This window comes from Salvelinus sp. IW2-2015, linkage group LG15 (genome assembly GCF_002910315.2).
Source record: "Salvelinus sp. IW2-2015 linkage group LG15, ASM291031v2, whole genome shotgun sequence".
Classification (NCBI taxonomy): Eukaryota; Metazoa; Chordata; class Actinopteri; order Salmoniformes; family Salmonidae; genus Salvelinus; species Salvelinus sp. IW2-2015.
The window spans coordinates 17,446,779-17,473,902 of NC_036855.1; the positions used below are offsets into that span (position 1 = coordinate 17,446,779).

Here is a 27,124-nt window from a genome sequence, read left to right on the forward strand (position 1 = left end):
GGTTACAGAAGTCAACAAATGAGAGCGCCTGATGAATGGGAGTGGAGCTAGGGGCTGCAGGGCCTGGGTTAACCTCCACATCACCAGAGGAACAGAGGAGGACTGGTCGTCGAGTGTGTTTGGAACAGAGAGTAAAAGGAGCAGATTTCTGGGCGTGGAAGAATAGATTCAAGGCATAATGTACAGACAAGGGTATGGTAGGATGTGAATACAGTGGAGGTGTTACAGTGTATCGGTTACATGTATTGGTTGCCAAAGTACAGTGCATTCGGAAAGTATTCAGATCCCTTGATTTTTCAAAATTTTGTTACGTTACAGCTTTATTCTAAAACGAATGAAATAGTTTTTTCCCCTCATCAATCTACAAACAATACCTCATAATGACAAAGCAAAAACAGGTTCACAGCGATTACAGCCTTGGCACACCTGTATTTGGGGAGTTTCTCCCATTCTTCTCTGCAGAAGAGTCCTGGCTGGGCCACTCAAGGACATTCAGAGACTTGTCCCGAAGCCACTCCTGTGTTGTCTTGGCTGTGTGCTTAAGGTCTTTGTCCTGTTGGAAGGTGAACCTTTGCCCCAGTCTGAGGTCCTGAGCGCTCTGGAGCAGGTTTTCATCAAGGATCTCTCTGTACTTTGCTCCGTTCATATTTCCCTCGATCCTGACTAATCTCCCAGTTCCTGCCGATGAAAAACATCCCCACAGCATGATGCTGCCACCACCATGCTTCACCGTAGGGATGGTGCCAGGTTTCCTCCAGACGTAACGCTTGGTTTCATTAGACCAATCTTGTTTCTCATGTACTGAGAGTCCTTTAGGTTCCTTCTGGCCACTCTACCAYAAAGGCCTGATTGGTGGAGTGCTGCAGAGATGGTTGTCCTTCTGAAAGGTTCTCCCATTTCCACAGAGAAACTCTGGAGCTCTGTCAGAGTGACTATCGGAAGCACTGTATACTGTATACAGTTAGCACAGGCCCACAATATAATTGTTGTTGTGTGTAGGCCTAATCTAGGCCCAGGATTCAATCAGATCAGTTTTCACCAGTGGTAACCAATAATAGCATAGTTTATCATTGCTTTAGACGGTGACAGAGGTATAACTGCGTTGGAGCTGTCAAATCCACAAGCGGCTCCCGGCGTTATACCTATGCAGACATTGCCATTGAAAGCATAGAAATCGCATTAGTAAAAATGCTGAGGAGCATACAGGATAATATTTCTATAAAGCCAACACTTTCTCGTTCTGGGAAGGGTGTAGTTTCGTGAATGACAACAAGAGCACCCTCCCACCAATTTGGTAGCTACAATGCAGTTACACATCCAACACACAAAAGCAATGAAAATATATGCGATTGTCGTTTACGGCAGAATAATCTGAATTAATCCTGGCCCTACTCTATCATAACACATTTCATACAGACATAACTATTATGAGATGTAATTGAACCTAAACATTTCACCATGATGGCCATCAATACTCTCACAGTAAATGTTTATTTTTTCTCCACTGCATCAGTCAAATCTCAGAGAGCAGAAGAGCACATYGATGCAGGCTTCACCTGTCCAAGCTTCAGAGAATGAGAAGACTGACCCAACTAAGGCACTGAGGGGCTGGTCTCCCCTCTATCAGCATATAAGTGTAACACTCCCTGATAAGTGTTTGACCATGATAGGATCCTTGTTAGGACCCTTGGGGCGGCAGGTAGCCTAGTGGTTAGAGCGGTGAGCCAGTAACCAAAATGTTGCTGGATCGAATCCCTGAGCTGACAAGGTATAAATCTGTTGTTCTGCCTCTGAGCAAGGCAGTTAACCCACTGTCATTGTAAATAAGAATTTGTTCTTAACTGACTTGCCAAGTTAAATAAAGTTTAATTGAAAAATAATTGTCTGATTGATTGTGGATTTGTGGTTCTTAACCATTAAAATATGATCTTATGATGATAATAATAGTACAGTGGGGCAAAACAGTATTTAGTCAGCCACCAATTGTGCAAGTTCTCCCACTTAAAAAGATGAGAGAGGCCTGTCATTTTCATCATAGGTACACTTCAACTATGACAGACAAAATGAGGGAAAAAAATCCAGAAGATCACATTGTAGGATTTTTAATGAATTTATTTGCAAATTATGGTGGAAAATAAGTATTTGGTCACCTACAAACAAGCAAGATTTCTGGCTCTCACAGACCTGTAACTTCTTCTTTAAGAGGCTTCTCTGTCTCCACGTCGTTACCTGTATAATGGCACCTGTATATGAACTTGTTATCAGATATAAAGACAGCCTTGTCCACAAACCTCAAAGACAGTCCACTTCCAACTAGCGCACTATGGCCAAAAGATCCAAAGAGGCTGTCACAAAGGAACACCAGAAAGCAGAAATGTAGACCTTGCAACCAGGCTTGGGAAGGATCTGAATTATGCGCAAAGGTAGACGTTAAAAATCTATGACATGTCTTGTTTAAACTGTAAATCATTTCCTCAGATAATGGGAGACTTTACAGACCACTGATAAAATCCAGTAGGCTCAACTCCCCGGGTGGGATCCAAATGATCACCAAGGAACTTGGTTGAACAAAGATCCCAGAACACAACGGTAGGGACCTTAGTTGATTGGACCTCTGCAGAGAGCTGGTTTGACTCCAATCAGTAACATGTCCTCCTCTAGTAACTACACTTACGCCGCGCAGAGGGACTCAAATCCTGCTTTAGTGCCAGACGTGTCCCCTGCTTTAAGCCAGTACATGTCCAGGCCCGTCTTGAAGTTTGCTAATAGAGAAGCATTTGGTACGATCCAGAAGAAATATGGTGAGAATGTCAGATTGAAAACCAAATGAACTTTATTTTTGGTTGTTGAAAAGCTCAAACTCGTCGTGTTTGGAGGAGAATTCAAGAATGCTGAGCTTGCAATCCATAGACACTCATACTACTTGTGAAAGCTTATGTTGGTGGAAACATCACTTGCCTTTGGCGGTCTTGTTTTTCTTTTCAAATGGGACCAGTGACGATTTCTGATCCGTGTCAAAGGGAAAGAAGTAAAGAGGCCAGTTGTATCTTGTGAGTTTTTTAGTTAGTGATAAAAATCTCTTCTTTCATCAGCCAGTGGCATTGAAGATGAAAACTTGTGGTGATCTTTCAGCAATGACAAATGATCCCGAACACAACCACGTCTGTGGCAAGAAGAGAAGTGGCTTTTTCGTAAGCATAGCCATAATTCTAAGGTCCTGGATGTGGCCTAGCCAGTCTCCAGATACCTCAACCCCGATAGATAAATGCTTTGGAAGGAGTTGAAAGGTCCGTGTTTGCCCACAACAGCCCAAAACTCACTGCTCTAGAGGAGATGCTGCATGGGAGAGGAATGGGGCCAAAAAAGTAACGACAACAGTGTGTGAAACCTGTGAAGACTTACAGAAAATGTTTGACCTCTGTCATTGGCCAAAGAGGGTAGTAGTAAACAAAAGATATTGAGAAGACTTTTGTTATGAACCAAATGCTTATTTCCACCATATTTTGCAAATAAAATTCACATAGAAATCCTACAATGTGGAATTTTGCTGGATTATTGTACATTTCCCCTCATTTGTCTGTCAATTAGTCTTGAGAGAACTAGTACCTATGATCGGAAAATAGCAGGCTCCTCATCTTTTTAAGTGGGAGAACTTGCACAATTGGTGGCTGACTAAATACTTTTTTGCCCCACTGTATATGAAGGAGAATAACTTTTCTCGATTACTTTAGTACACTCCCAGCCTCCAAGTTTTTACCCCTCCTGTTTCCATCTTTGAGGTGCATTGAATAAAGATTGGAACTTGAGACATTATTCTTGGTGTGATTCAATTAAATGTATTCTCGTTGTTGACATAGGCTATTTAACTTTTTTTATCAAGAGCATTTCACAACACTATTTCAAGATAGTGATGGCCAGCTGAGGAAATGTGGAGATGAGATGTAAATGAGATGACGTGACATCAGCATGTCCAGAGAGATGTTGATCAAAGCTTTCTTCTAACATACCATGTGTTGTTCATGCCAGAATTCCCCTGTCAACTGTCATTAAGACTTAAAAAGTATATCCCTCTATGACTTCAACAAAAGCTGTGGAAAACTAATGTAGAAATAAGACTTGAAGAGGCATCTATGTCGAAAGTAATCTATGAGTCAGATTTGTAACTAAAGCCTACTGTTGAATTTGTATTTAAATATGTTCTATGACTGTCTGTGTAATTTGGCAACAATAATCTACAGTAATATTGTTATTGGTGACTCAACCAACTCCACAGCTGACTAGGTTAGCAAAATTCCAGTAATTTCCCCCAAATTCCCAGGATTCTCAGAATGAGGAGGAAACAAGCAGGAAATCCAGAATCCTCCAACCAGCATTTCTTGAAAAACTGGGCATTTTTATAAAGTTACCAGAATGTTGCAACCCTACACCTGACAAACCCAAGGACTTCAACAATAGAAACAGCAGCAACAAACAAACACAATACATTTCTGGTCAAACAAACTTTATTTGCCACTGAAACATATATAGCACTTCTCCTCACTAAGCAGGAGCAGCATTTGCCATGGTTAGGGTGAGGCAGAGGGAAAGCACTGATGGTAGAAAGAGGCTCATGGAAGAGGCTCTGGGGGGGAAGTTGTTTAGAAGCCTCTTCAGCTGGCCCCGGAGGCGGCAGGGGGTCCAGGGGGTGCGGGTGCTGGGGCAGGGACAGGGGCAGGAGCTGGAGCAGGGGCAGGAGCAGGGACGGTGAAACACCCCCTCTTGTGCCACTGCATGTCTCGCACACGTCGGACAGACTGGATCTGAGGTGCAGGGGCATCCCAGTCATTCCAGTGCTTGAAGTCTCCACACTCAAACACATACTGGCACCCCCTGTAGCCGGGGTACATGTAGCCGACCCATCTGCAACAAAGGAACAGAGAAGGAGTCCATGAAACAGGACCAAAATAGACGTCAGAATATGACAGTTAGCATAATTGACCATCTTTTAAAGGTTTTCAGGAGAAAGACGAGAGATGAGGTAAGACATGAGAGAAACAGAAAAGGGACGAAGAGAGAGAGAGCAAGTGAAAAAGGAAGAAAATGAGAGAGGGTGAAAGGGAGCTCTTACGTTCCGTTGAGGRCCTTGACACTCGCTACGCGATCTTGGAAACCATGTCCCCACAAACTGGGAACATCATCATCAACAATCTCCATCTTTCTACCAGTGAAGCCTGGGCTCTCAAACAGATGGAGCTTGTGTTCGGCACTATCCTAAAGAGGAGAAATGGAAATATGCACACACACAAACAGACTCACTTAGTGTTAAGATGTTTACTGAGAGCTGATTATTGAGATAGAGAGAGGCTTCAGGTAATCAGTGAGCATTCAGATAGCCAATGAGAGCCGTCTGCTGAGGTGATAAATTACTGTTGAGATGAACATGGAGTTCTGCAATGGTTAAAGAGTGTTGAGATAATCTGCGAGTGTTGAGATAAATGGGAGTACTGAGATGCTCAGAGAATATTTGTTTTTTAGTATAATTTATATTAAAATATTATTTATTTTTATAAGGTGTAGATCAGCTTTTATATTGTAGATAGATTGTGGCTCAGAGAATGTTGATAGAGATAGGTAGGGAATGCAGGGTGGTGAGATGGTAAACGTGTTAACATGGTCAGTGAGTATGTTGAGCATGTTTACATTCCTGTCATTTAGCCGACGCTCTTATCCAGAGCGAGTGCATATATTTTCATATCGGTACCCCTGTGGGAATCGAACCCACAACCTTGGCATTACAAGCACCAAGCTCTACCAACTGTGCTACACGGGGTACGTTTAGACATTGTTTGAGTGCTACCCACCACTTTGAGAGGCCGCATGGACCAGAAGGAGTAGCTGTACTGGCTGTTGGTCCAGGTGTCCCAGCGTGGATATTCGCCTTTCTCCAGAACAAACTGCTCACCTGCAAACCCCTGGCGGTCATACCCCACCCATCTGACAGGAGAGAGGACAAGGACGAGGCTGAGTTAGAATATCTCTCCTCAGCATGTATGACGTTGTATTTGGCCATATGTGGTAACAGATATACAGTATAATTTAAAAAAAAGTTAACACTTAACCTGAACCTGAAAATACATGTTCTGTATGTGTAAGAATATGACTGTCTGTGAATGACACCAATGCACCAGTACTCACGGGCCAGACTCAACCAGCATAGAGCCCACCTTCTCCAGGCCCTTCTCTGAAACATCTTTACACTCAGTAGAAAACTCAGCCTTGCGGCCCTGGAAATTCTCAAACTCAAACAGCACCACCTGGATCAGAGAGAGGAGGAGAGACAGAGAGGGGAAAGAGGAGGAAAGATACTAATATTGAGAAAGTCAAGCTTACAGTATAAAGAGAGGAAATATATGGGGGACTAAGGAAGAGGGTTTATAGAGAAGTGGGAAAATACAGAAGTTGGTCGAAGGAAAGAAAAATTAATTAAGAGAAACATCACAAGAGCGAAATAGACAGATAACAGATGGGGAGAGGGAGGATACAGTACCTTGTAAGTGGCTCCTGCTCCACCCTGGCTTTTCCCTGCAGCCAGTTGCTCAGGGGCGCTCTGCTGCTCCGACATCCTCCTCGTCCACTGGTTACTCCTCTCTTAGGAGCACAATCAGGAGAGAGACAGAGAAAAGAGAAACACAGACACCATGATGACATTCATTTCACAATGATGACCATCAGTCCTCTCAGTAGCAATGGATCCTTTTACTCCTTTGAATCAGTCAAGATTTGCGTCCACTTCAGAGAGCAGAAGAGCACATTGGTGCAGACGTAACCTGAGCTGAGAATAAGGACCTGAGGGGCTGTATTCTACACTTTTCTATCTCCAGGAAAACCCCCTGGGGCCAGGATTTTTTCCTGACCATAGGCTATAACTAGGGCCCAGAGTAATCTCCCTATGAACATGTTATTCTCATACCCTAATGTGCAACCTTTCAAATCAGTGATTCCATCTTTCGCTGTCTATCATGTCCAACTCTGCAAGCCTCAGTCTGTATCATAACCAGTTCTGCACCCCCCCTGACTCAATCAAACCTATCACTACAAACACACATTCTATAATACTCTATTCTGCAAACTCCTCACTTGCTCATATATTTTACTGCAAACATTTAAGCATACCAAATTATATCTTTACCAACTCTTTACCAACTTTACCAACTTTACCAAAAAATACTACACTATCATTCCTATCCCCCCTCCCCATCCAACCTCTCCTTCTCCATCCGTCAACAATCATGACTGTGGGGTCTCCTTTACTTTTCATGTAAAATCAGTTTCAAAGTTCAATTAAAACCTTGTTAATCCTGCTGTGCAGAACCAAGCTGGTTTTACCTGGATATGCCTGCTGTGTATTGATAGCCTCTCTCTCTCTGTGCCACTTGGTGTTTGGGGTTGAGCCGTTGGAGGGCAGTGGCAGGGGGGGTATTTATGGTTTATTTCTGGCCACAACAGCAGAAAAGGGGGAGCTGTTGATACAGCAAGTCTGTCGCTGACATTGTGTCCATAACGCTACCTCTCAATATGCAGCTGTGTTGGCACACGCTACCCTGCCCGTCCGCCTGGCTGCCAGTGCGTGGTATGTGCGGGTACACGGAGAGGGAGCCAAGAGGATTCAGCAAACAGCCCCACTCAGCACAAACTGGTAGACACGCTCTCACACACACACTAACCACACCCAGCAGTCTAAACATCACCTAACCTCCTCACACCACTCTGACCAATAACATCACATAAGGAACCAAACCATTCATAAAAACAAACATAATTGACCTCATTTTACTATATCCTGTTGACATCATTTACATTCATTGACCAAACCCTGACCCTCAATCTCTCTTAAACCTCCCTACATCAAACACTCTACCTCTCTACACAACTCGACCTCACTTAAACCTCGCTACACAACTCTACCTCACTTAAACCTCGCTACACAACTCTACCTCACTTAAACCTCGCTACACAACTCTACCTCACTTAAAACCTGGCTACCAACTCTACTGCCTTTAAGACCTCCGCTACAGCGAACTCTACCTCACTTAAACCCGCTACACAGACCACTCACTTAACCTCGCTACAACTACACTCACTTAAACCTCGCTACAAACTACCTCACTTAAACCTCGCTACACAACTCTTACTCGCTCACGTCGCTACACAACTCTCTTAAACTGCCTCGGCTTACACAACTCCTCTTAAACCTCGCCTACACACTCTTCCTCGCTACAACACTTCTAACAGCCTTACGCACAAGCTTCTCTTAAACCTGCTCCTAACACAACTCTCTTAAACGCTCCCTACAGACAACTCTCTTAAACCTCCCTACACAACTCTTAAACCTCCCTACACAACTCTCTTAAACCTCCCTACACAACTCTACCACTCTTAAACCTCCCTACACTAAAACACTACCTCTCCAATACCACCCTACACCAAATACTACCTTGCCTATACGTACTTCCCTAGTACAAACACTATCGACCGCTCTGTTACACAAAAGACACCATTTTAAATTCATAACACCGCAGACTGAAGGGGGTGGGTCTGAACTGAAATGAGCATAATGCAAAAGTAATATTTTGCCCAATAATTACAAAATCAGAAGCTTAACGCAGTACATTTTATTGAGAATTTACACTTTTGAACAACGGCCTTACAACAGTGCAATATACATTTTACTTTCAAATAAAACAGACGAGAAAGAGAAAAAAATAAGTAATGACAAAGTCAAACTCCATGGACAGACACCAAAGGGACAACAACTCAAAACATTCACTTGCATTGCATTAGCGTTCCAACGTCTGTCTACAAAAATGCTGTAGTGGAAGTAGTGGGACAGTGGAGCACGGCTAACATGGTCAGGGGAATGGCCTAAGTCAGCTCAAACAAGCCCTAAAACAACTGGTGCAAATAGTCCAAGTCATGTGCAGAAAAAAAGGGTAAATTACCACCCTCATCTCAAAACAATATACTTTACTTGCATTCCCCACTGGAGTAGTGTACGCCATACTCCACCGACCATGTGCACAATGGGACCATTACAGTTGTGGATGAAGCCATGATATCCAGACTGTGATTGTACCACTGCTACTTGGTGTGGCCATTCAGTTAAGTGTCTGAGTAAAGCATGATAAAAAGGACCAGAGACTGTGCATGCATATCCTTTCCCAAACAATGATGGGAAAATGCACGTGAGGTCGCTAAATGGGAGATGTGTTGCAGACATGCTGGTAAAACAGAAACCAGGGAGTGCACATTGAATGTATGGCTCATTGGTAACATGTACATTTTCCTTGCAATCCTTACTCACTCATCCATCAGTATTACACACACAATCATTTGATCTTTCACTGAAGAGGTAAGTGGAGGTGAAGGGAGGAAGAACAGGCTGATTAGCGTTCATGCGTGCGTGCGTGTAATTGAGATGGAGGTAGATGTCCATTGTGATTAACCCTTCCCCTCCCCTTTCCCACCAGTAGAAACAGATTCAGACATGATTGAAAATACAGCGAACACAAAGCATTCCTCTTCACCCATAAGTTTAAAGGGACTGCATGACGTCAACACAACAGATTCTCAGTTAGTTCATGACATCAGTCACTGAGTGGCTCAGAGGAATGGGGTTGGGGACCTCTGCTGTAGTGATGCTTTAAATGCTCTCCATACAAACCCAGCATTCAGCTTCCAAATTAGCAACAATACAAAATATAACATTTCATGATTACAGATACCATATTTATTAGTAACACATAATACAGGCTGGCTGACCATTAGTTCAGCAGTGTTTTGTTCTCTATGATCCATGACAAAAAATAAAATCTGAAATATTTTCCAACACTCCTCCACTGACAGATACAATTAACATAGACTAACCTGAAAATGATATTTAAAAGAGAAAACGAAATAAAAATATGTCTTGTGGAGGTGCTATACTGTCCTCCAGCTTATTGAAGCACTTCCAGGTTAAGAGGCATGTGGTCCCACAAGTTAACCATTAATGAAATACAACCTGACAGGAGAGAATGGGATCGCCCCCTTCCGTAGTCTTCCCTGTCACGTGAGAGGGTAAAGTGGCTTTATGCAAAGACCCCCCTGACACAGGAGGTGGAGGAGCTAGCAGTGAAATGGACACGCTGAGCAGAGCAGCCCCATGTTTTCCCTTGCTCGTTTCATCCATAAGACCGAGGTTGTCTGAAAGAAGGCACCATGCACATGGATTTGAGCAAGGCAGGAAGAGAACAGAGAAAAGAAACAAACAGATGACGAATTACAACGTCAGCAGCAGAATTCCCATCTTCTCAGGGTCCAATGTTAAGGCTACTTTCCGATTCTCCACCAGATTCTTCAGTTAAGGCAACCTACAGAGGGACGATGCAAACAGATACAAACCATCAGCATTTTAGGGTTACGTATTAGCAAAACACACACTAGAATATTGTCTAATTATGAAAATGTGGTAAAATGTCAGGTTTATTGCATACAGCACCCTATGATAAAGAATGATTCATAATAAGGAACATTTGTGAGAAGAGAGCTCACCTGCTCATTCACACTTAGCTGTCATTTTCATACTGACTCAAGCGCTTCTTGGACTTCAGCTCTCTCAGCCACTGTGGTGAGGCCTCTTCACTAAGAGAGACAGACATTACAACTGGTAAATATTTCTGTTCCAACTATCAACAACCCCTGGTTTGGGTTATTAGATCCAGGCTGAACAGAGGGAAGAGACAGGGTCACCATCTTACCCATTTTCTTTCCCTACGGAGGGGGGCAGCACACGGGACGCCCGGGGCAGGAAGGGTGATTTAGGAGAACGGGATAACTGGGAGGGAGAAGTGGCGGGTCCCTCTGTCTGATTGTCAGAATCGCTTCTCTTCTTAAGCTGGGCCTGCCAAACAGAGGGAGAAACAAGCAGGAAAACATATCAAAAKCATTTTTCAGAGCAGTAAGAGTGACAACATTACACTCCTGGTCAACTCTGTCTGTTTCTCTTGGGGAGCCTCACCATGAGAGCAGACGGGTCCATCCCAGGGAAGAGGGCGACTCTCTGGGGCTGGGAGGAGGCAGCAGCAGAGCGGGGGTCTGCTCCTCTCGCTTGCTCCTCAGAGTCTGAGTCCTTCTTGGAAGACTCCACTTTGTCCTCTGTAGAGGACAACACACCTCTGAATACATCATTTCACAATCAAAACAAATAGGTTATTCAGAAGTCTAACAGATCTTTGACCATCTAAGTCACATCTCCAGTCTATCTGGTCAAATCATGTCCACTCAATCCATAGTAAAAGGTATGCAGCAGAACAAGGTAGTGGRTGGAGATCTGGCCGAGGGGGTCTACATGAGAGCAGAGTCCAAGGCTGACCTGTGGAGTCTCGAGAGCGCCAGTCCTCAGTAGGCGTGGCCTGTCCCTCTGGGTGTACAGACAGAGCAGCAGTTTGACGAGAGACCCTGGAGGGGCGTGAACGTGGCCCCCGCATCTTACTCAACTGCACCCTGGAGCGCAGAGCACTGGAGTCCAGTAGGCTGGTGGAGGCCTGGAGAGAAACACAAAGCAAATCTTTGGAAACAAAGAAACTCTGACTTCTACGTCTTTTTAAAAAGGTGAAGTCAGTCTTACCTCAGGGAAGGGGAGTGGTTGTATCTCGGGCTGGGCAGAGAAGCCGTCTGGAGTGTCGAGGTCACTGGGCGGGGTGTGGACATGTTCCCCTGGCGTGTAAAGTGGAGTGGGTTTCCGAGGGGATTGACTGGGGTGGCTGTCTGAGGGGGGCGTGGCAGGAGTCAGGCTACAGGAAGGACAGGCGGGAACAAACAGAAGAGTACTTTAGGCTACCTTCCTAAAACTACACTACAGTCTGTTAAATGCATGCATTGGCAATGAGAGAACAACGTGACAGGTACTGTGTCTACTAGCTCTGTGACCGAGTAATATTCTCCTGTCTGGGTTTACTGTAGGAGCATCACATTTCATASAGGATGCATGTGCATGACGACAACGGATGACAGGCAGACTCACGCTCCACTTTATTTCACATTGAGGGACRCAAACAGTGGTGAGTCACCTACTGTACACAATCATACTAGCTCAAAATCATCCCTGAGGTGATTCATTTGAATTACATTAAAATGACCCACTATCTGTTGACAGTCCCTTATATCGTATCTTTATCTGAAACTCTACAACAGCATCCAGTCATTTCTACTAAACATTATCCAGATTTTTGTTGCTGTGATACCATCTCCTAGCCACAGGAGGTCAGTGATAGACCGGCCTGCTGAGAGGCCATTTTGAGTGCTGGCGTAAACCAGGTTTCAGTGAGCTGCTGCTGCTCCTTGACCACAATGTGTCAGGAGTGCTGAGATTCTACTGTATCTGTACAGGAAGTACMTATAGATACCATAGTATGTTGATTTATTTCAATATCAGTAACTGTCTCTGCCTTGGAGGAGATGCTTGTGGGTGTTGTATGTTGTAAGGAAAAAGGTTGAGATGATTATTAGCCATAATGGTGGGACAGCAGAGAATCCATTGCCTGCGGCTAATTGTCCACTCTGCCCTATCTAGAAGGCTGGACCCAACGCGTCTCCGTGACTTTGTCTTAAGGTCAATGCTCCAGGAGAAGAGACGACAGCGCACATCTCTCCCTTTAGCTGCATCCATGCAATACTACTTATCAATCCAGGGGGTGTTAAATTGGAGATCACATGGTTGAGGATTGCATATTTAGAGGGAGAAGTGACTGGGAGGCATTCAGTACTAGGGATGTCGAGATGTCTTGATATCAGGGTAAAGCCTCATGGGAAATTAGTAATCATAGAGGATCTGCATATTTAGTAACCGAAAACATGAGCACATCCTGTTTCATAGGTCCAGCCCACAGGAGCCACACCTGTGATGGGTTGTTTGTGTGTGTGTGTGTGTGTGTGTGTGTGTGTGTGTGTGTGTGTGTGTATATATATATATATTCACCTATCGTCAGTGTGCAGTCCTGTCTCCCAGGTCCCGTACTGACTGTCCGTCTCACGGACCAGTGTGTCCATGTCCCTCCCCTCCTCACCGTCCACATTCTGCTTCAACTGCTCCTGAGAGAGAGAGAGATGGACAGGGAGAAAATGACAAGTCAGTCAAAAAGGAGTGGATGCAGTGCATTCAGATAGTATTCAGACCCCTTCCCCTTTTGTTACGTTATAGCCTTATTCTAAAGGGGAGAAGAAAAAATCCCTCATTAATCTACACAAAATACCCCATAATGAAAATAAGTGCAGAAATGTTTGCAAATTTATACAAAAATAGTTATTKCCATTTGCATAAGTATTCAGACCCTTTGCTATGAGACTCGACATTGAGCTCAAGTGCATCCTGTTTCCATTGATCATCCTTGAGATGTTTCTACAACTCCACCTGTGGTAAATTCAATTGATTGGACATGATTTGGAAAGGCACACACCTGTCTATATAAGGTCCCACAGTTCAGTGCATGTCAGAACAAAACCCAAGCCATGAGGTCAAAGGAATTGTCCGTAGAGCCCCGAGACAGGATTGTGTCAAGGCACAGATCTGGGGAAGGGTACCAAAARAAATCTGCAGSATTGAAGGTACAAAAGAACACAGTGGCCTCCATCATTCTTAAATGGAAGAAATATGGAACCACCAAGACTTTCTAGAGCTGGCCGGCCAAACTGAGCAATCGGGAGAGAAGGGTCTTGGTCAGGGAGGTGACCAAGAACCCGGTGGTCACTCTGAAAGAGCACCAGAGTTCCTCTGTGGAGTTGGGAGAACCTTCCAGAAGAACAATCATCTCTGCAGCACTCCACCAATCAGGCCTTTGTGGTAGAGTGGCCAGACAGAAGCAACTCCTCAGTAAAAGGAACATGACGGCCCACTTGGAGTTTTCCAAAAGGGACCTAAAGGACTCTCAGACCATGAGAAACAAGATTCTCTGGTCTGATGAAATCAAGATTGAACTCTTTGGCCTGAATGCCAAGCATCAATTCTGGAGGGACGGTGAAGCATTGTGRCGGCAGCATTACGCTGTGGGGATGTTTTTCAGCGGCAGGGACTGAGAGACTAGTCACAATTGAGGGAAAGATGAACGGAGCAAAGTACAGAGAGATCCTTGATGAAAACCTGCTCCAGAGTGCTCAGGACCTCAGACTGGGGTGAAGGTTCACCTTCCAACAGGACAACGACCCTAAGCACACAGCCARGACAACGCAAGAGTGGCTCCGAGACAAGTCTCAATGTCCTTGAGTGGCCCAGCCAGAGCCCGGACTTGAACCCGATCGAACATCTCTGGAGAGACCTGAAAATAGCTGTGCAGTGACACTCCCCATCCAACCTGACAGAGCTTGATAGGATCTGCAGAGAAGAACGGGACAAACTACCCAAATACAGGTGCACCAAGCTTGTAACGTCATACACAAGAAGAGGCTGTAGTCGCTGCCAAAAGGTGCTTCAACAAAGTACTGAATACTTACGCAAACAGTTTTTGCTTTSTCATTATGGGGTAGTGCGTGTAGATTGATGAGGGAGAARAAAAAAAATTCTCAACTTTAGAACAAGATCGTAACATAACAAAATGTGGAATAAGTGAAGGGGTCTGGATTCTTTCCGAATGAACTGTATGTGCCATTGGAGTACCCCTCGGAGGTCAGAGGGAACACATTCCAATACGACAGAACTGGATTCATCTCCACCAGCCTGAAACAAACTATCAAAGCATCTTATTGGCTGTCGGTTCAATCCATCACCACGCCTGTGGAGCGAAACCCCGCCCAGCCTACAGTAACAAAGTTGGCCAGTTGAGAGAGAAAGGGAGAGTAACGCTGGTCCTGATAGCCCTGTATTGTGTGGCTATGGCCAGGCCAGCAGTGGGTGAGAAGGATAATGAGAGGTAATGGGATGAACTCACAGGGCCAGAGACTGGTRAGACACTGTTTGTCGTCTACTGAACCGTGGCTCTTTTAATGAGGCTTCTACAGAGGGCACACTGTCCTAAAACCACACACTCACTGCTCCTGTGCATGCATTCAAGCCTGTGTAAGTGCGCACACATACTGTATAGAAATAGAGAAATACTGCTGAACTTCCATGATCTCTACTGACTTCCTTGACAGTGCTATACAGATGCACTGCTGCACCACAACACCATGTCTAAAGAGAATGATTGAGGGAAATGTAATGGGTGTTTGGTGTGTGTGTGTGTGTGTGTGTGTGTGTGTGTGTGTGTAAAGGAGTGAGAGCAGGGCCAGAGGGAGGAGGGAAAGGGAGAACAACAGTACAGGATGTCATTCATCATCAATGCCTTTCCTGACAGGAAGAAAGGCCAGGGAGAACAGTAAGAAACTCCATCTGAAAAAGCACTTGCACCAAAAGTACATTAACTCCTCCTCTCCAGGCTTTACAGCCATAAAAAAAAAGTATATTTACAGCATAGTAACCTAGGCTTGTTTTTAAATCCACACGGATCTTTCTGCCAAATCTGGCTTCAGCAGTTAAACAAGCACCCGTTTGAACATGCTGTTGGTCACATGACTAATGCCTCAGGCTAACAGGTGGGCTGGGCTCAGGGTCAATTAAACAGGAATGCTAATCGATCAACATGCATAGGCCTTTCAAACAGATTAGGTTGGGTCAGTGTTATGGTACAGCTACGTTTCCCGACGTGAGGGGTTTACTGAGAAGCATAGGAGTAACAATAGCAACACAGTGAAGAGACAGTGAGGGGTTTACTGAGAAGCATAGGAGTAACAATAGCAACAAGTGAAGAGACAAGTGAGGGGTTTACTGAGAAGCATAGAGGTAACAATAGCAACACAGGTAAGAGACAGTGAGGGTTTACTGAAAGCATAGGAGGTAACAACAGCAACACAGTGAAAGACAGTGAGGGGTTTACTGAGAGCATAGGAGTAACAATAGCAACACGTGAAGAGACAGTGAGGGTTTACTGAGAAGCATAGGAGTAACATACAGACACAGTGAAGAGACAGTGAGGGGTTTACTGAAAGCATAGGAGTAACAATAGCAACACAGTGAAAGAGACAGTGAGGGGTTTACTGAGAGCATAGGGTAACAATAGCAACACAGTAAGAGAGACAGTGAGGGGTTTACTGATAAGCATAGGAGTAACAATGACACCAGTGAAGAGACAGTGAGGGTTTACTGAAAGCATAGGAGTAACAATAGCAACACAGGTGAAGAGACAGTGGGGGTTTACTGAGAGCATAGGAGTAACAATAGCAACACAGTGAAGAGACAGTGAGGGGTTTACTGAGAAGCATAGGAGTAACAATAGCAACACAGTGAAGAGACCAACAAGGTGCAGTAAGAGATGAACGCTTAAGTGTTGCCTTCTAAAACCCTCTCATTTCTGGCAGGAATGGTTCCTGATAGTTCAAAAGACAGTCAGAGAAAGACCTCACACCCACTTAATCCCTCTATATCATGAATTTCAGCCTAAGATTTAGTACAACTAATTCACAGGACTAAGCATGTAGGATTCAATAAGCAAATCTCCTGTAATCTAAATTCCTTGGAACTTGTACCATATCCACCGTGTACGTGGTTGATCTTTAGCACACCCAAACACACCCTCACTTAGTGTTTGCCGCTCCTGAGGCTACCCGGTTACCTGCCAACCAAACAATAGCAGCAAGACAGAGAGGGTTAAGAAATAACATAGGCTGACTTGTAGTGCTGCTTAAAGCCCTTTAGTATTGACCATGTGAGGGTGTAGGCTCTGCTATCAACAATGCACTCTGGACACTAGGAAAGAGCAGGCATGCATGGCACCTTATTGTGAATCAGAGCCGTAGTGAAGTAGATGTTTCCTTAATAACATTAGCCTTGGCCAGCCTCCTCTGCTWAGATACCCCCTCTGTGGACAGGAAGGGTGTGTCAATGGAAATGACAGAACAATGAGCGGATGAATAGAAGGAGGGAGGAGAGAAAGGGTGATTGATAATCTAACATGTTTGAGGAAGTAGAGGAGCCAAGGCCTTGGAAAGTTAGACCTGCCAGACATCACGGCTCTGAAACACAGCCTGTATTATGACATCACATTTATGAAAATGTTCACCGTAAATCCCCTTCTTATTTGAATACAATATGCCTACTTTGGGTTGAGATGAAACACATGCTGGGCCTATTACRTTACTGTGAAGACATAGTCACTTTAAGTTGGATTAATCCACTTCCTTACTGCAAAACAATCATTCATATCCCCCCTGAATAACAGTCAGTCAGTCACACAGCTCTACGAATGAGGACGTGCTGTGCAGCTCTAAGACATTTAACACATGGTCCTGCTGCCTGGAAGCAGACAACACATAACAGGCCAGTTACTTAGTGCAGGTACAATGACCCCAACACAAACACTGCAGAACAAACGTCACAGTGCCCCCAGTACGCCCCAACACCTCTCTCCTGCTCTAACCCCTCTAGGTGTAGTCTTCCTCAGTAGGAATGTTTAACAGTAAACACATTGATCATGGAGTGGACTGGTCAACAATGACACTTTGCAGCTATCCTAATATGACTACAGATCCCATGAGCACCAATCCCGTCAACAACAGAGCAGCACTCTAGCCACATGTCACAAACTTAGCAAAATAAGAAACGTCCCCTTTTCAGGACCATGTCTTTCAAAGATAATTCATAAAAATCCAAATAACGTCACAGATCTTCATTGKAAAGGGTTTAAACACCGTTTCCCATGTTTGTTCAATGAACCATAAACAATTAATGAACATGCACCTAAGACACTAACAGCTTACAGACGGTAGGCAATTGAGGTTACAGTTATGAAAACTTAGGACACTAAGAGGCCTTTCTACTGACTCTGAAAAACACCAAAAGAAAGATGCCCAGGGTCCCTGCTCATCTGCGTGAACGTGCCTTAGGTATGCTGCAAGGAGGCATGAGGACTGCAGATGTGGCCAGGGCAAAAAATTGCAATATCCGTACTGTGAGACGCCTAAGACAGCGCTACAGGGAGACAGGACGGACTGTCCTCSCAGTGGGAGACCACGTGTAACAACACCTTCACAGGATCAGTACCTCCCAACATCACACCTGCGGGACAGGTACAGGATGGCAACAACTGCCTGAGTTACCCCAGGAATGCACAATCCCTGCATCAGTGCTCAGACTGTTCGCAATAGGCTGGACTGAGGGCTTGTAGGCCTGTTGTAATGCAGGTCCTCACCAGACATCACCGGCAACAACGTCGCCTATGGGCACCGTCACTGGACCAGACAGGACTGGCAAAAAGTGTTCTTCACTGACGAGTCACGGTTTTGTCTCACCAGGGGTGATGGTCGTATTCGTGTTTATCGTCAAAGGAATGAGCGTTACACTGAGGCCTGTACCCTGGAGCGGGATTGATTTGGAGGTGGAGGGTCCGTCATGGTCTGGGGTGGTGTGTCACAGCATCATAGGACTGAGCTTATTGTCATTGCAGGCAATCTCAATGCTGTGCGTTACAGGGAAGACATCCTCCTCCCTCATGTGGTACCCTTCCTGCAGGCTCATCCTGACATGACCCTCCAGCATGACAATGCCACCAGCCATACTGCTCGTTCTGGTGTGATTTCCTGCAAGWCAGGAATGTCAGTGTTCTGCCATGGCCAGCGAAGAGCCCGGATCTCAATCCCATTGAGTACCTGTTGGATCGGAGGGTGAGGGCTAGGGCCATTCCTCCCAGAAATGTCTGGGAACTTGCAGGTGCCTTGGTGGAAGAGTGGGGTAACATCTCACAGCAAGAACTGGCAAATCTGGTGCAGTCCATGAGGAGGAGATGCACTGCAGTACTTAATGCAGCTGGTACTGACTGTTACACCAGATACTGACTGTTACTTTTGATTTTGACCCCCCCTTTGTTCAGAGACACATTATTMAATTTCTGTTAGTCACATGTCTGTGGAACGTGTTCAGTTTATGTCTCAGTTGTTGAATCTTGTTACGTTCATACAAATGTTTACACATGTTAAGTTTGCTGAAAATAAACGCAGTTGACAGTTACCAAAACACTGACCTGAACTGAACAGGGTATTTTGTTCTGTCATTATTACATCAGTGTAATGTACAGACAAGGGGCCAAGTGTTTGCTAAGAATGCAGAACAGAATGTCATTAAAACCAGACTGACTCGGCTTAAGAACTTAAGACCAGTGGGCCTGGCTGATACAGGCTGCAGGGTAGAGGACTGGGTCCAGAGGGAGAGGTGGTGGGTTCAGGTCAGCTGGATCAGCCTGAGGGAGACCAGGGCATCTGGAGGATCCACCAGCTGGTTCTCAGGTACTGTACGGACAACCAACAGGCTCTAGCTAAAAACAGACCACACATACACACAAGCCAGACAGAGAGAGTGAATCAGTAAAGGGCTGCTGAGTCTGTGTGGGGGTTACGTTCTTTCTTTGTATTCAGACGTGAGAGTCCAGGTGTGTGGACCTTCTGGGCATTAGGTACCGTGGAGGGGGAAAAACCAGCAGTACTGCATTCCTTGAGGACTGGAGTTGTGCATGGGCAGTTGTGTACCATCCATCCCAGCACCCCCATGGTCCTTTCAGTGAGTAGACCACCCCCCAAACTCCTCTCACCCTTTCTAGCGCTCCATTATCTGGCTGGCCCCTGTTCAGCTCTTTCTCCTCACATCTCACTGGGCTCCGTTCTATGACCATTCATCACCTCTCTCCTGACCAGCTGCAGAACACACTGATGCTCCTGGTCAATGACACACAAACAAGCAGATCTGCAAATCTCGTAAAAACTGCAATCAAACTGTATCCAGACTAACAGTACAATTAACACTTCATCTCACACCCGGACTTCATTGTCTAAGATAACTGACCTACAATGGGTGTCATTACACAACTACATGGGATCCATAGCTATATAGTCTATATCCATACATGGATTCCAGCACTGTTGTTGACTGCTCTATACACAGACGGATTTTACCCCCAAGCCATAAGACTCCTGAACAGGTAATCAAATGGCTACCCGGACTATTTGCATTGTGCCCCCCCCAACCCCTCTTTTTACACTGCTGCTACTCTGTTTATCATATATGCATAGTCACTTTAACTATACATTCATGTACATACTACCTCAATTGGGCCGACCAACCAGTGCTCCCGCACATTGGCTAACCGTGCTATCTGCATTGTGTCCCGCCACCCACCAACCCCTCTTTTACGCTACAGCTACTCTCTGTTCATCATATATGCATACTCACTTTAACCATATCTACATGTACAAATGACCTCAAATCAGCCTGACTAACCGGTGCCTGTATGTAGCCTCGCTACTGTTATAGCCTCGCTACTGTATATAGCCTGTCTTTTTACTGTTTTATTTCTTTACTTACCTATTGTTCACCTAATACCTTTTTGCACTATTGGTTAGAGCCTGTAAGTAAGCATTTCACTGTAAGGTCTACACCTGTTGTATTTGGCGCACGTTACAAATCAACTTTGATTTGATTTGACTTGATTAAACCAGACCATAGTTTAGGAGGGAGGGACAGGGGGCGAGAAACACAACTCCAGCCCACAGTAAGCYATGACCTGAGGAGCCAGTGACACTGCGGTTGCAGTGGGAGCTATGGTGCACACACAGACAAAGGTCAGTGTTATGTCAAAGATGGTATGAGACGCATAGGGCGAGAGAGAGGACACAGAAGCAGATGAGGCACAGAGGGGAGCACAGAACAGCGAAGAAAAGCAGAACAGTCAGGAACTATCAGGATCAGAGAGAGAATTCACATTGCAACACAAATAGACAGACATAAAACACACAAGTAGAGAAGGCCTTGACAAGTTTGAGGTGCTTGGAATGGGCAGTGACTGACAAAAGGACAGTTGGTGGTGAGAAGGATTGATGGGGGGGGGGGCAAGTGTCAAATTGTGTGTGTCTTACAGCAGTGGGGGTGTTGGGGGTGCTGGTCCCAGGACGCCTGCGTAGGGACAGGCGCTGCTGGCTGCGCAGAGAGAACCTACGGAAAGAGTCCCGGCTGCGAGAGGCCAGAGAACGTAACGAGTTGGCCCTCTTGAAGTCCCCGGGGCTGTCCTCGGCCCCCCTGCGTTCCACTGCACTGGACACCAAGCTGAGCGCCCCCTGCAGGGACCGGCGTGCGGTCCCCATCCACCCAGACACCTGGGACTGGGCCACCGACAGCTTGTCCCCCAGGTACTCCATCTCAGATCACTAAAAGACCAACGTCACAGAATGAAGTCCGGACAAAGCGCTCAGTCAGGCTGTGGTCCGGTACTGTAGGTCCTGAATCCAGTGTGATACCGTGGTCGATGGTCAGTCCTTGAGCCAGGTAGTCATCCAGGACCAGAGCTGGTGTCCTGGATACTGTTGAGGTGCGTAGCTAGGTCAATGCTGCAGTAGCTGGGCTGTTTGTAAGGGATAGCACAGCCTGTCAGATGCATCATGRCTCCATTTCAGTCCATCATCGGCAGCGAGGTGAACTCTAAGCTTTCTGCTTTTCTGCAAAATGCCTATTTCCATACAGCTATACAGAAGGGCAAGACCGTAGCGGGGAACCCTTAACAGACAACCCCAGCTGGTAGAGAATCAGGTGTGACGATGCGTTCACAGCAGACATACTGCTGCACCATCTGCAAACAGGTTCTTGAGCCACATAATGATGATCAGACCAAGTAGCAGCAATAAACCCACAGACGTAGAAGTGCAATGCAATGTCACAACATAGCTCATCTGTTCTGATTCTCACGCCCCTCACAGCGGGTTGCTGAAGCTGTCGCTGCCGCTCAGACACGTCCGCAATCGGAGGAACACAATTTTAAAAATCTACCTCTCCATAGACCCCACACGGCAGTCGTCTTCCTGGTGGAAACCTTTACAGGAAGAACGGTGCTGAACAGAACAGCTGGTGTCAGGCAGGAGGAAGAGCTGTACTGATTCCTATTCCCTCGGAGTACACAGCACACCAACAGCAGAGCAGCRCCGTGGATATAGAAGCACAAACAGGAGAGGAGATTGTGATGCTAAGGTCAAATCCATGAGAGACCAGTGCACTGTCCTTCCTTTCCTCTCCCCCTGCAGGTACAGGCCGATAGAGAAATGCGTCAGTCTCCTGCTCCCATTCCCCAGCACTACAGGACTCACGCTCAAGGAGAAATTGAGCRAACAAAGTGAGGGAGGGGAGAGAGGAGGCAGGGAGAAGCGGAGAGAGGGAGGGCCCTGATTTGCAGTGCAGGAGGGGAGGGCGATATGTTCTGCGGTGCTCCATCTCGCCTGCATGTTTCTGCTTGCAGCGAGCAAGAGAGAATTCTCACAGGCATAGTCAGCACAGGGCAGAGGGGGTAGAAAGCAAACATAGGAAGGATGGGGGGGTGGGGGTTGAAAGTGATAGGAACTTTATGTTRAGCCTATACCTTCAAATAGATGGAGAGAATGCTTGCCTGAAAGAGAGAGAGGGAGCAAAAGAGCAAGGAGGAGACCGGTGTAGCGGTTTTCAAGAGCCGGGGTTGTGGCCGTCAGCAGCAGTGAGCTCATGGCTAAAGGGAGGAATCATGACAGTGTGTCAGAGTTTGCCTAACAAATGTCTCCCTGACTCATGCAAACTGCATGTCAGGTCACAGAACTCTGTCCTTTCCCACTTTCATCTCACTGAATTAAACATTAGTGAGTAAGTAAGACACTCTAGTCTATAAAACAACCGAGTACCACAGATTTATTCTCAAACAGAAACCCTCTGAGAACAAACTGGGGCAGAGGCTGATGACTGCTACTCTGAACTGCCCACAAGTGCCCCCTGGTGGACTTCTGGAGAACAGTTCTGAGGAACATTGTTTGCTTTAAGAACAGACTACCTCCAGGAACCATCCTATAGCTGGAAATCACAGTTCTCTCCACAGACACACAGACTCAAGTTTCATCAACACCAACTATGAAGATAACCATTTTACTACAGAAAACAAAGTCTGCTAATAACAATTGTCCAGCAAGAAATGACGGCCCTTAAGTCACCTGTAAACAGAGTCCACAAAGGGACGTTGGCCTAATGACTTCAGTTGTATCCGTCTCGTCTGTCCTCTCCCTGGTTTCCCTGCTCTGATGAATCATCTCCCATCACAGCCAGTGTAGATGCCTTAGACAGCTCATGTAGTCTGAGCCTGGTGACCATAGTGCGCACTCACACTAGGCCCAACTTCCACACTGATACAGAGAAACACTATCACCACAACATCAAGCGACATCCAGTCATTGACACATGTTGATACTCCAAATCCACACTCACTCAATAAGTAGGTCCCCTCAACTACACCCATAAATTGGAGAAAAACATTCTTTCCCATTGACCCTCAGTGTAAAAGACCCAACTTCATTGTACATTTTTTTGCAGAAAAGCTGCTGTGTTGTTCAATGTACATGTAACCAGGTAAATAATTCCGACCTACAGTTCACCATGCTCCCACATAGGGAAATAGAGCCTGCGAGAAGAGCCCTGTGGCTTCTGGCTATTCGGCGTGGGAGAGTGGGAAATTGTGGAGACCCGGTGTCCAAGTAGGCTACACATAGCTATGTGTGGGAAAACATTTCACAGGTAAGACATTTACCTCGTTTAGTATTGTCTGTGTATGTATAGTCTGTTGTTGGTCTTGGCTAGCTTAATGTTCTGGTTGGTAGCTGTTACATCAATAACTCATTCTAGACCAGGTATTTCACACTCGTGTCTCCAGTTGGTCTACAAACAATTAAAAACTCGAATCCCTGCGGTAATTGCAGCACCACTCAGACCAGCAGGAGGTGACAGACACACAGAAAACATCATGAAGTAACACAGGGAGGGATCATTGGGGGAAGGGAGGGCTCATTGGGGGAAGGGAGGGCTCATTGGGGGAAGGGAGGGCTCATTGGGGGAGGGGAGGGCAGCCTTGTCTCTGAATGGAATCTGCTTTGCAGCACAGGCTATTTACATGGTGCATGGGTGTCTGTAGTGTACCAGTGGTAAAGAGGAGCACAAACACTAAAGTATTAAGACAGGTGCTTGAATAAAAGGAATGTCTATCACACAATGGGAAATGTCACTGCAGAGCCTTTCTTCAGCTATGCAAACAGAAGGCTGTCAAAATGAGCAGCACATAATCCTGAATTACAGGCCTAAAAACACGATTTCATTTCTCTGCTTTGTGCTGTAAAAAGGGGTGGAGATGAGCGAGATCATGACTGTCACATTACTCATCACCCCCAGTGACTAACTGCATTCCTACTCCACCCTACTGTAACTCACACAAACCAATCTGCAAATCAAGTCATATACAAGCACATCTTTTACAAATCACCAGGGGTTTCTGTGAGATTCAGCTCAAAAGTATAAACAGTGATAACACATAGAACTGAGGGGCTCCAATTGTTACCATGATGAAGCAGTGTAATTTCACTGTAGCAGAAGCTCATTTCTGAAGCTTGTCCAACTTTGAGTCCGAAATGAGGTGATTGTGTGTGTGTACACCTGTGTGTATGGAAACAGAGCATCATGACTCACCCAGCTCTGTCGGCCTCTCTCTCTATGTGTACTCCTGCTCCTAATCCTGGACAGGCTCCCCTCCATAGCACTCGCAGACAGGGCTGATCTACGGGACACGCTGCGGGACCTGATCCTGGACAGGCTCCCCTCCATAGCACACTCAGACGGGGCTGATCTACGGGACACGCTGCGGGACCTSATCCGGTTCAGCTCCTAAGACATGGGGAGCGTAGAATGAAATGGAATGTTTGCTGTTACGGAACAGTTTACTAGCCTGCTAATATTGATATGCTGGAAAGTCTAGGGGTCTTACGCCTGGTTAACCGGTCTGTAACCTGATTTAAAGAAATCAGCGTATGAGGACCGTGTTGTATGCACTTATATCCAGGAGACAGCAACCAGCTCAGTCTTAACGCCTCCTCGGCTAGCTTAAGCAGATCATTGTTCGTTCAAAATGGTGACAGAAATACTTATACAAAAATAAACAAACAAAAAAGGACAAAACCAAAGCCCACTAAGAAAAATAACCCTGCATCCTCCTGGTTCTGCAAGCTTGCACCCTAATCATCTTTCAATTTCCTCCACCTGTGGGCTTAATAAGGCTTGGCACAGCMCCTGAGCCGGTCGGTGCTGCCACCTGGGGAAGGAGTGTGGAAGTGTATCCTGGTAGTGTACTGCCCAACTGTGTGTCAACACTAAACTACCCCCCATAATCATAACATTACACAAAAGCACTTGTACTGGTTGAATTCATTGAATCTATAGATGCCACTGATTCACATATCCTATGTATCTCCTTATGATACTGTTTCTTACCTGGGAGCCCTGAGATCTCCTCTGGCCTCTGGCCTCTACCCTGTGCCCCTGGGGCTCTGAGTCCTGGGGGAACCAGGTCTGCTCCATGGGGGACCCAGGGCTGTGGGGCGCTCTCCTGGGGAAGGATGGTTCACTGGGCATACCAGACCAGCGTCTCTCTGGGACCAGGATGGGGGCCGTGGCCCTGTCCTCCAGCCTGTGGAGGAGCTGCTCCAGGCTGGGTTTATTGGCAGGCTTCCTGGGTGGCTCTGGTCCAGCCATGGGCCTATCCACTGATTCCTCGTCGATGCTTAGCCTCTGCTCCCACAGCTCCTGCTGAGAGGGGGCCCACACTGTACTGGGTCGCCCCACTGCGCCCTCGGGAGCCATCCTATGGCCACCTTCCCTTTCTGGAGAGTGGGGGTGGGATCTCACCCCACTACCTGGGTCTGAGCCCTGGATGCCAGTAACAGGGAACACCTCTCTAGTGGGCAAGGGTTGTGTCTCGGTYTGGGACCTGAATGAGTCTATGTCCAAGATACCAGGTCTGTAGTGGTCATCTGCCCAGGGAGAGGGCTGCTTCCATCGGACACTAGGGGAGTGGGGACTGCCTCTGGAGTGCAGGTCACCCAGAGACCAGCACCMAGAGTCTAGATCCAGCATTTTAGGTCTGAGAGGTAAAGAGTCCAGCACCCCCCTCTCCTGGTTCTCTCTCCTCTGCCTCTCCATGATTCTCTGTCTCTCTGCCTCCTCTTGTATGGCTACCTGTCTCATCTTCTCCTGTTCCTCTCTCTCCATCTTTTCCCTTAGTCTCTGCTTTCCAAGCTCATGAAGCAGTTGTCTCTCTCTCTCATTCTGCTTCTGTTTTTCAAACTCAAACAGTTGTCTTCTCTCCATCTCCTTTATTCTCTCCAGTTCTTCTATCCTCTGTCTCTCCCTCTCTAACTCCCTTTTTCTATCCCTCTGGTTTTCCAATTCCTGTCTCTCAAAGTCCAACTGTTTCTGTCTCTCCAACTCTCTCTGTTTTAGTCTTTCCAGATCGCGTTGCCTCTCTCTCTCCAACTCTTGCACTCTTTCCCTTTCCAACTCTCTCTGTCTGTCTTCCTCCTGTTGTATGGCTTGCTGTCTCATCTTTTCCTGCTCCTCTCTCTCCATTCTCTCTCTTTGTCTCTGCTTTTCAAGCTCCAGAAGCTGTTGCCTCCCTCTCTCATTCTGCTTCTGTTTTTCAAACTCAAACAGTTGTCTTCTCTCCATCTCCTTTATTCTCTCCAACTCTTCAGTCCTCTCCTTGTCCAACTTCTTCTGTCTCTCTAAGTCTAACTGTCTCTGCCTCTCCTTACAAACTCTTTTCTGTTCTCTAAGTCTAACTGTCTCTGCCTCTCCTTTTCAAACTCTTTCTGTCTCTCTAAGTCTAACTGTCTCTGCCTCTCCTTTTCAAACTCCTTCTGTCTCTCTAAGTCTAACTGTCTCTGCCTCTCCTTTCAAACTCCTTTCTGTCTCTCTAAGTCTAACTGTCTCTGCTCTCCTTTTCAAACTCTTTCTGTCTCTCTAAGTCTAACTGTCTCTGCCTCTCCTTTTCAAACTCTTTCTGCCTCTCTAAGTCTAACTGTCTCTGCTCTCCTTTTCAAACTCTTTCTGCTCTCTAAGTCTAACTGTCTCTGCTCTCCTTTTCAAACTCTTTCTGTCTCCTGCTCTCCTTTTCAAACTCTTTCTGCCTCTTCTAAGTCTAACTGTCTCTGCCTCTCCTTTTCAAACTCTTTCTGTCTCTCTAAGTCTACTGTCTCTGCCTCTCCTTTCAAACTC

General features: G+C 46.0%; 2 protein-coding genes across 5 annotated transcripts; both read right to left on the reverse strand.

Moving 5' to 3' along the window:
• Positions 1-4,484: 4,484 nt before the first annotated feature.
• On the reverse strand, positions 4,485-7,447 carry LOC111974808 (beta-crystallin B3-like). The gene is made up of 6 exons (XM_024002814.2): positions 7,366-7,447; positions 6,527-6,627; positions 6,175-6,293; positions 5,841-5,973; positions 5,108-5,250; positions 4,485-4,899 (listed from the first exon to the last, which is right to left on the reverse strand). The coding sequence occupies exons 2-6, from the start codon at positions 6,599-6,601 to the stop codon at positions 4,650-4,652; spliced, it is 720 nt and encodes a 239-aa protein (XP_023858582.1). The 5' UTR covers positions 6,602-6,627; positions 7,366-7,447; the 3' UTR covers positions 4,485-4,649.
• Positions 7,448-8,631: 1,184 nt separating this feature from the next.
• LOC111974159 (uncharacterized protein KIAA1671) lies at positions 8,632-26,952 on the reverse strand. Of its 4 annotated transcripts, XM_070446985.1 has the most exons (10): positions 26,699-26,952; positions 25,343-26,651; positions 24,545-24,739; positions 12,995-13,107; positions 11,645-11,810; positions 11,390-11,561; positions 11,036-11,172; positions 10,776-10,918; positions 10,570-10,659; positions 8,632-10,388 (listed from the first exon to the last, which is right to left on the reverse strand). In XM_070446985.1, the coding sequence occupies exons 2-9, from the start codon at positions 26,573-26,575 to the stop codon at positions 10,584-10,586; spliced, it is 2,235 nt and encodes a 744-aa protein (XP_070303086.1). In that variant the 5' UTR covers positions 26,576-26,651; positions 26,699-26,952; the 3' UTR covers positions 8,632-10,388; positions 10,570-10,583. The 4 variants fall into 4 exon arrangements, with proteins under 4 accessions (XP_070303086.1, XP_023857555.1, XP_070303088.1 ...); XM_024001787.3 differs by having other exon boundaries at positions 25,343-26,952; XM_070446987.1 differs by lacking the exons at positions 25,343-26,651; positions 26,699-26,952 and adding an exon at positions 24,840-25,104.
• Positions 26,953-27,124: the final 172 nt, after the last annotated feature.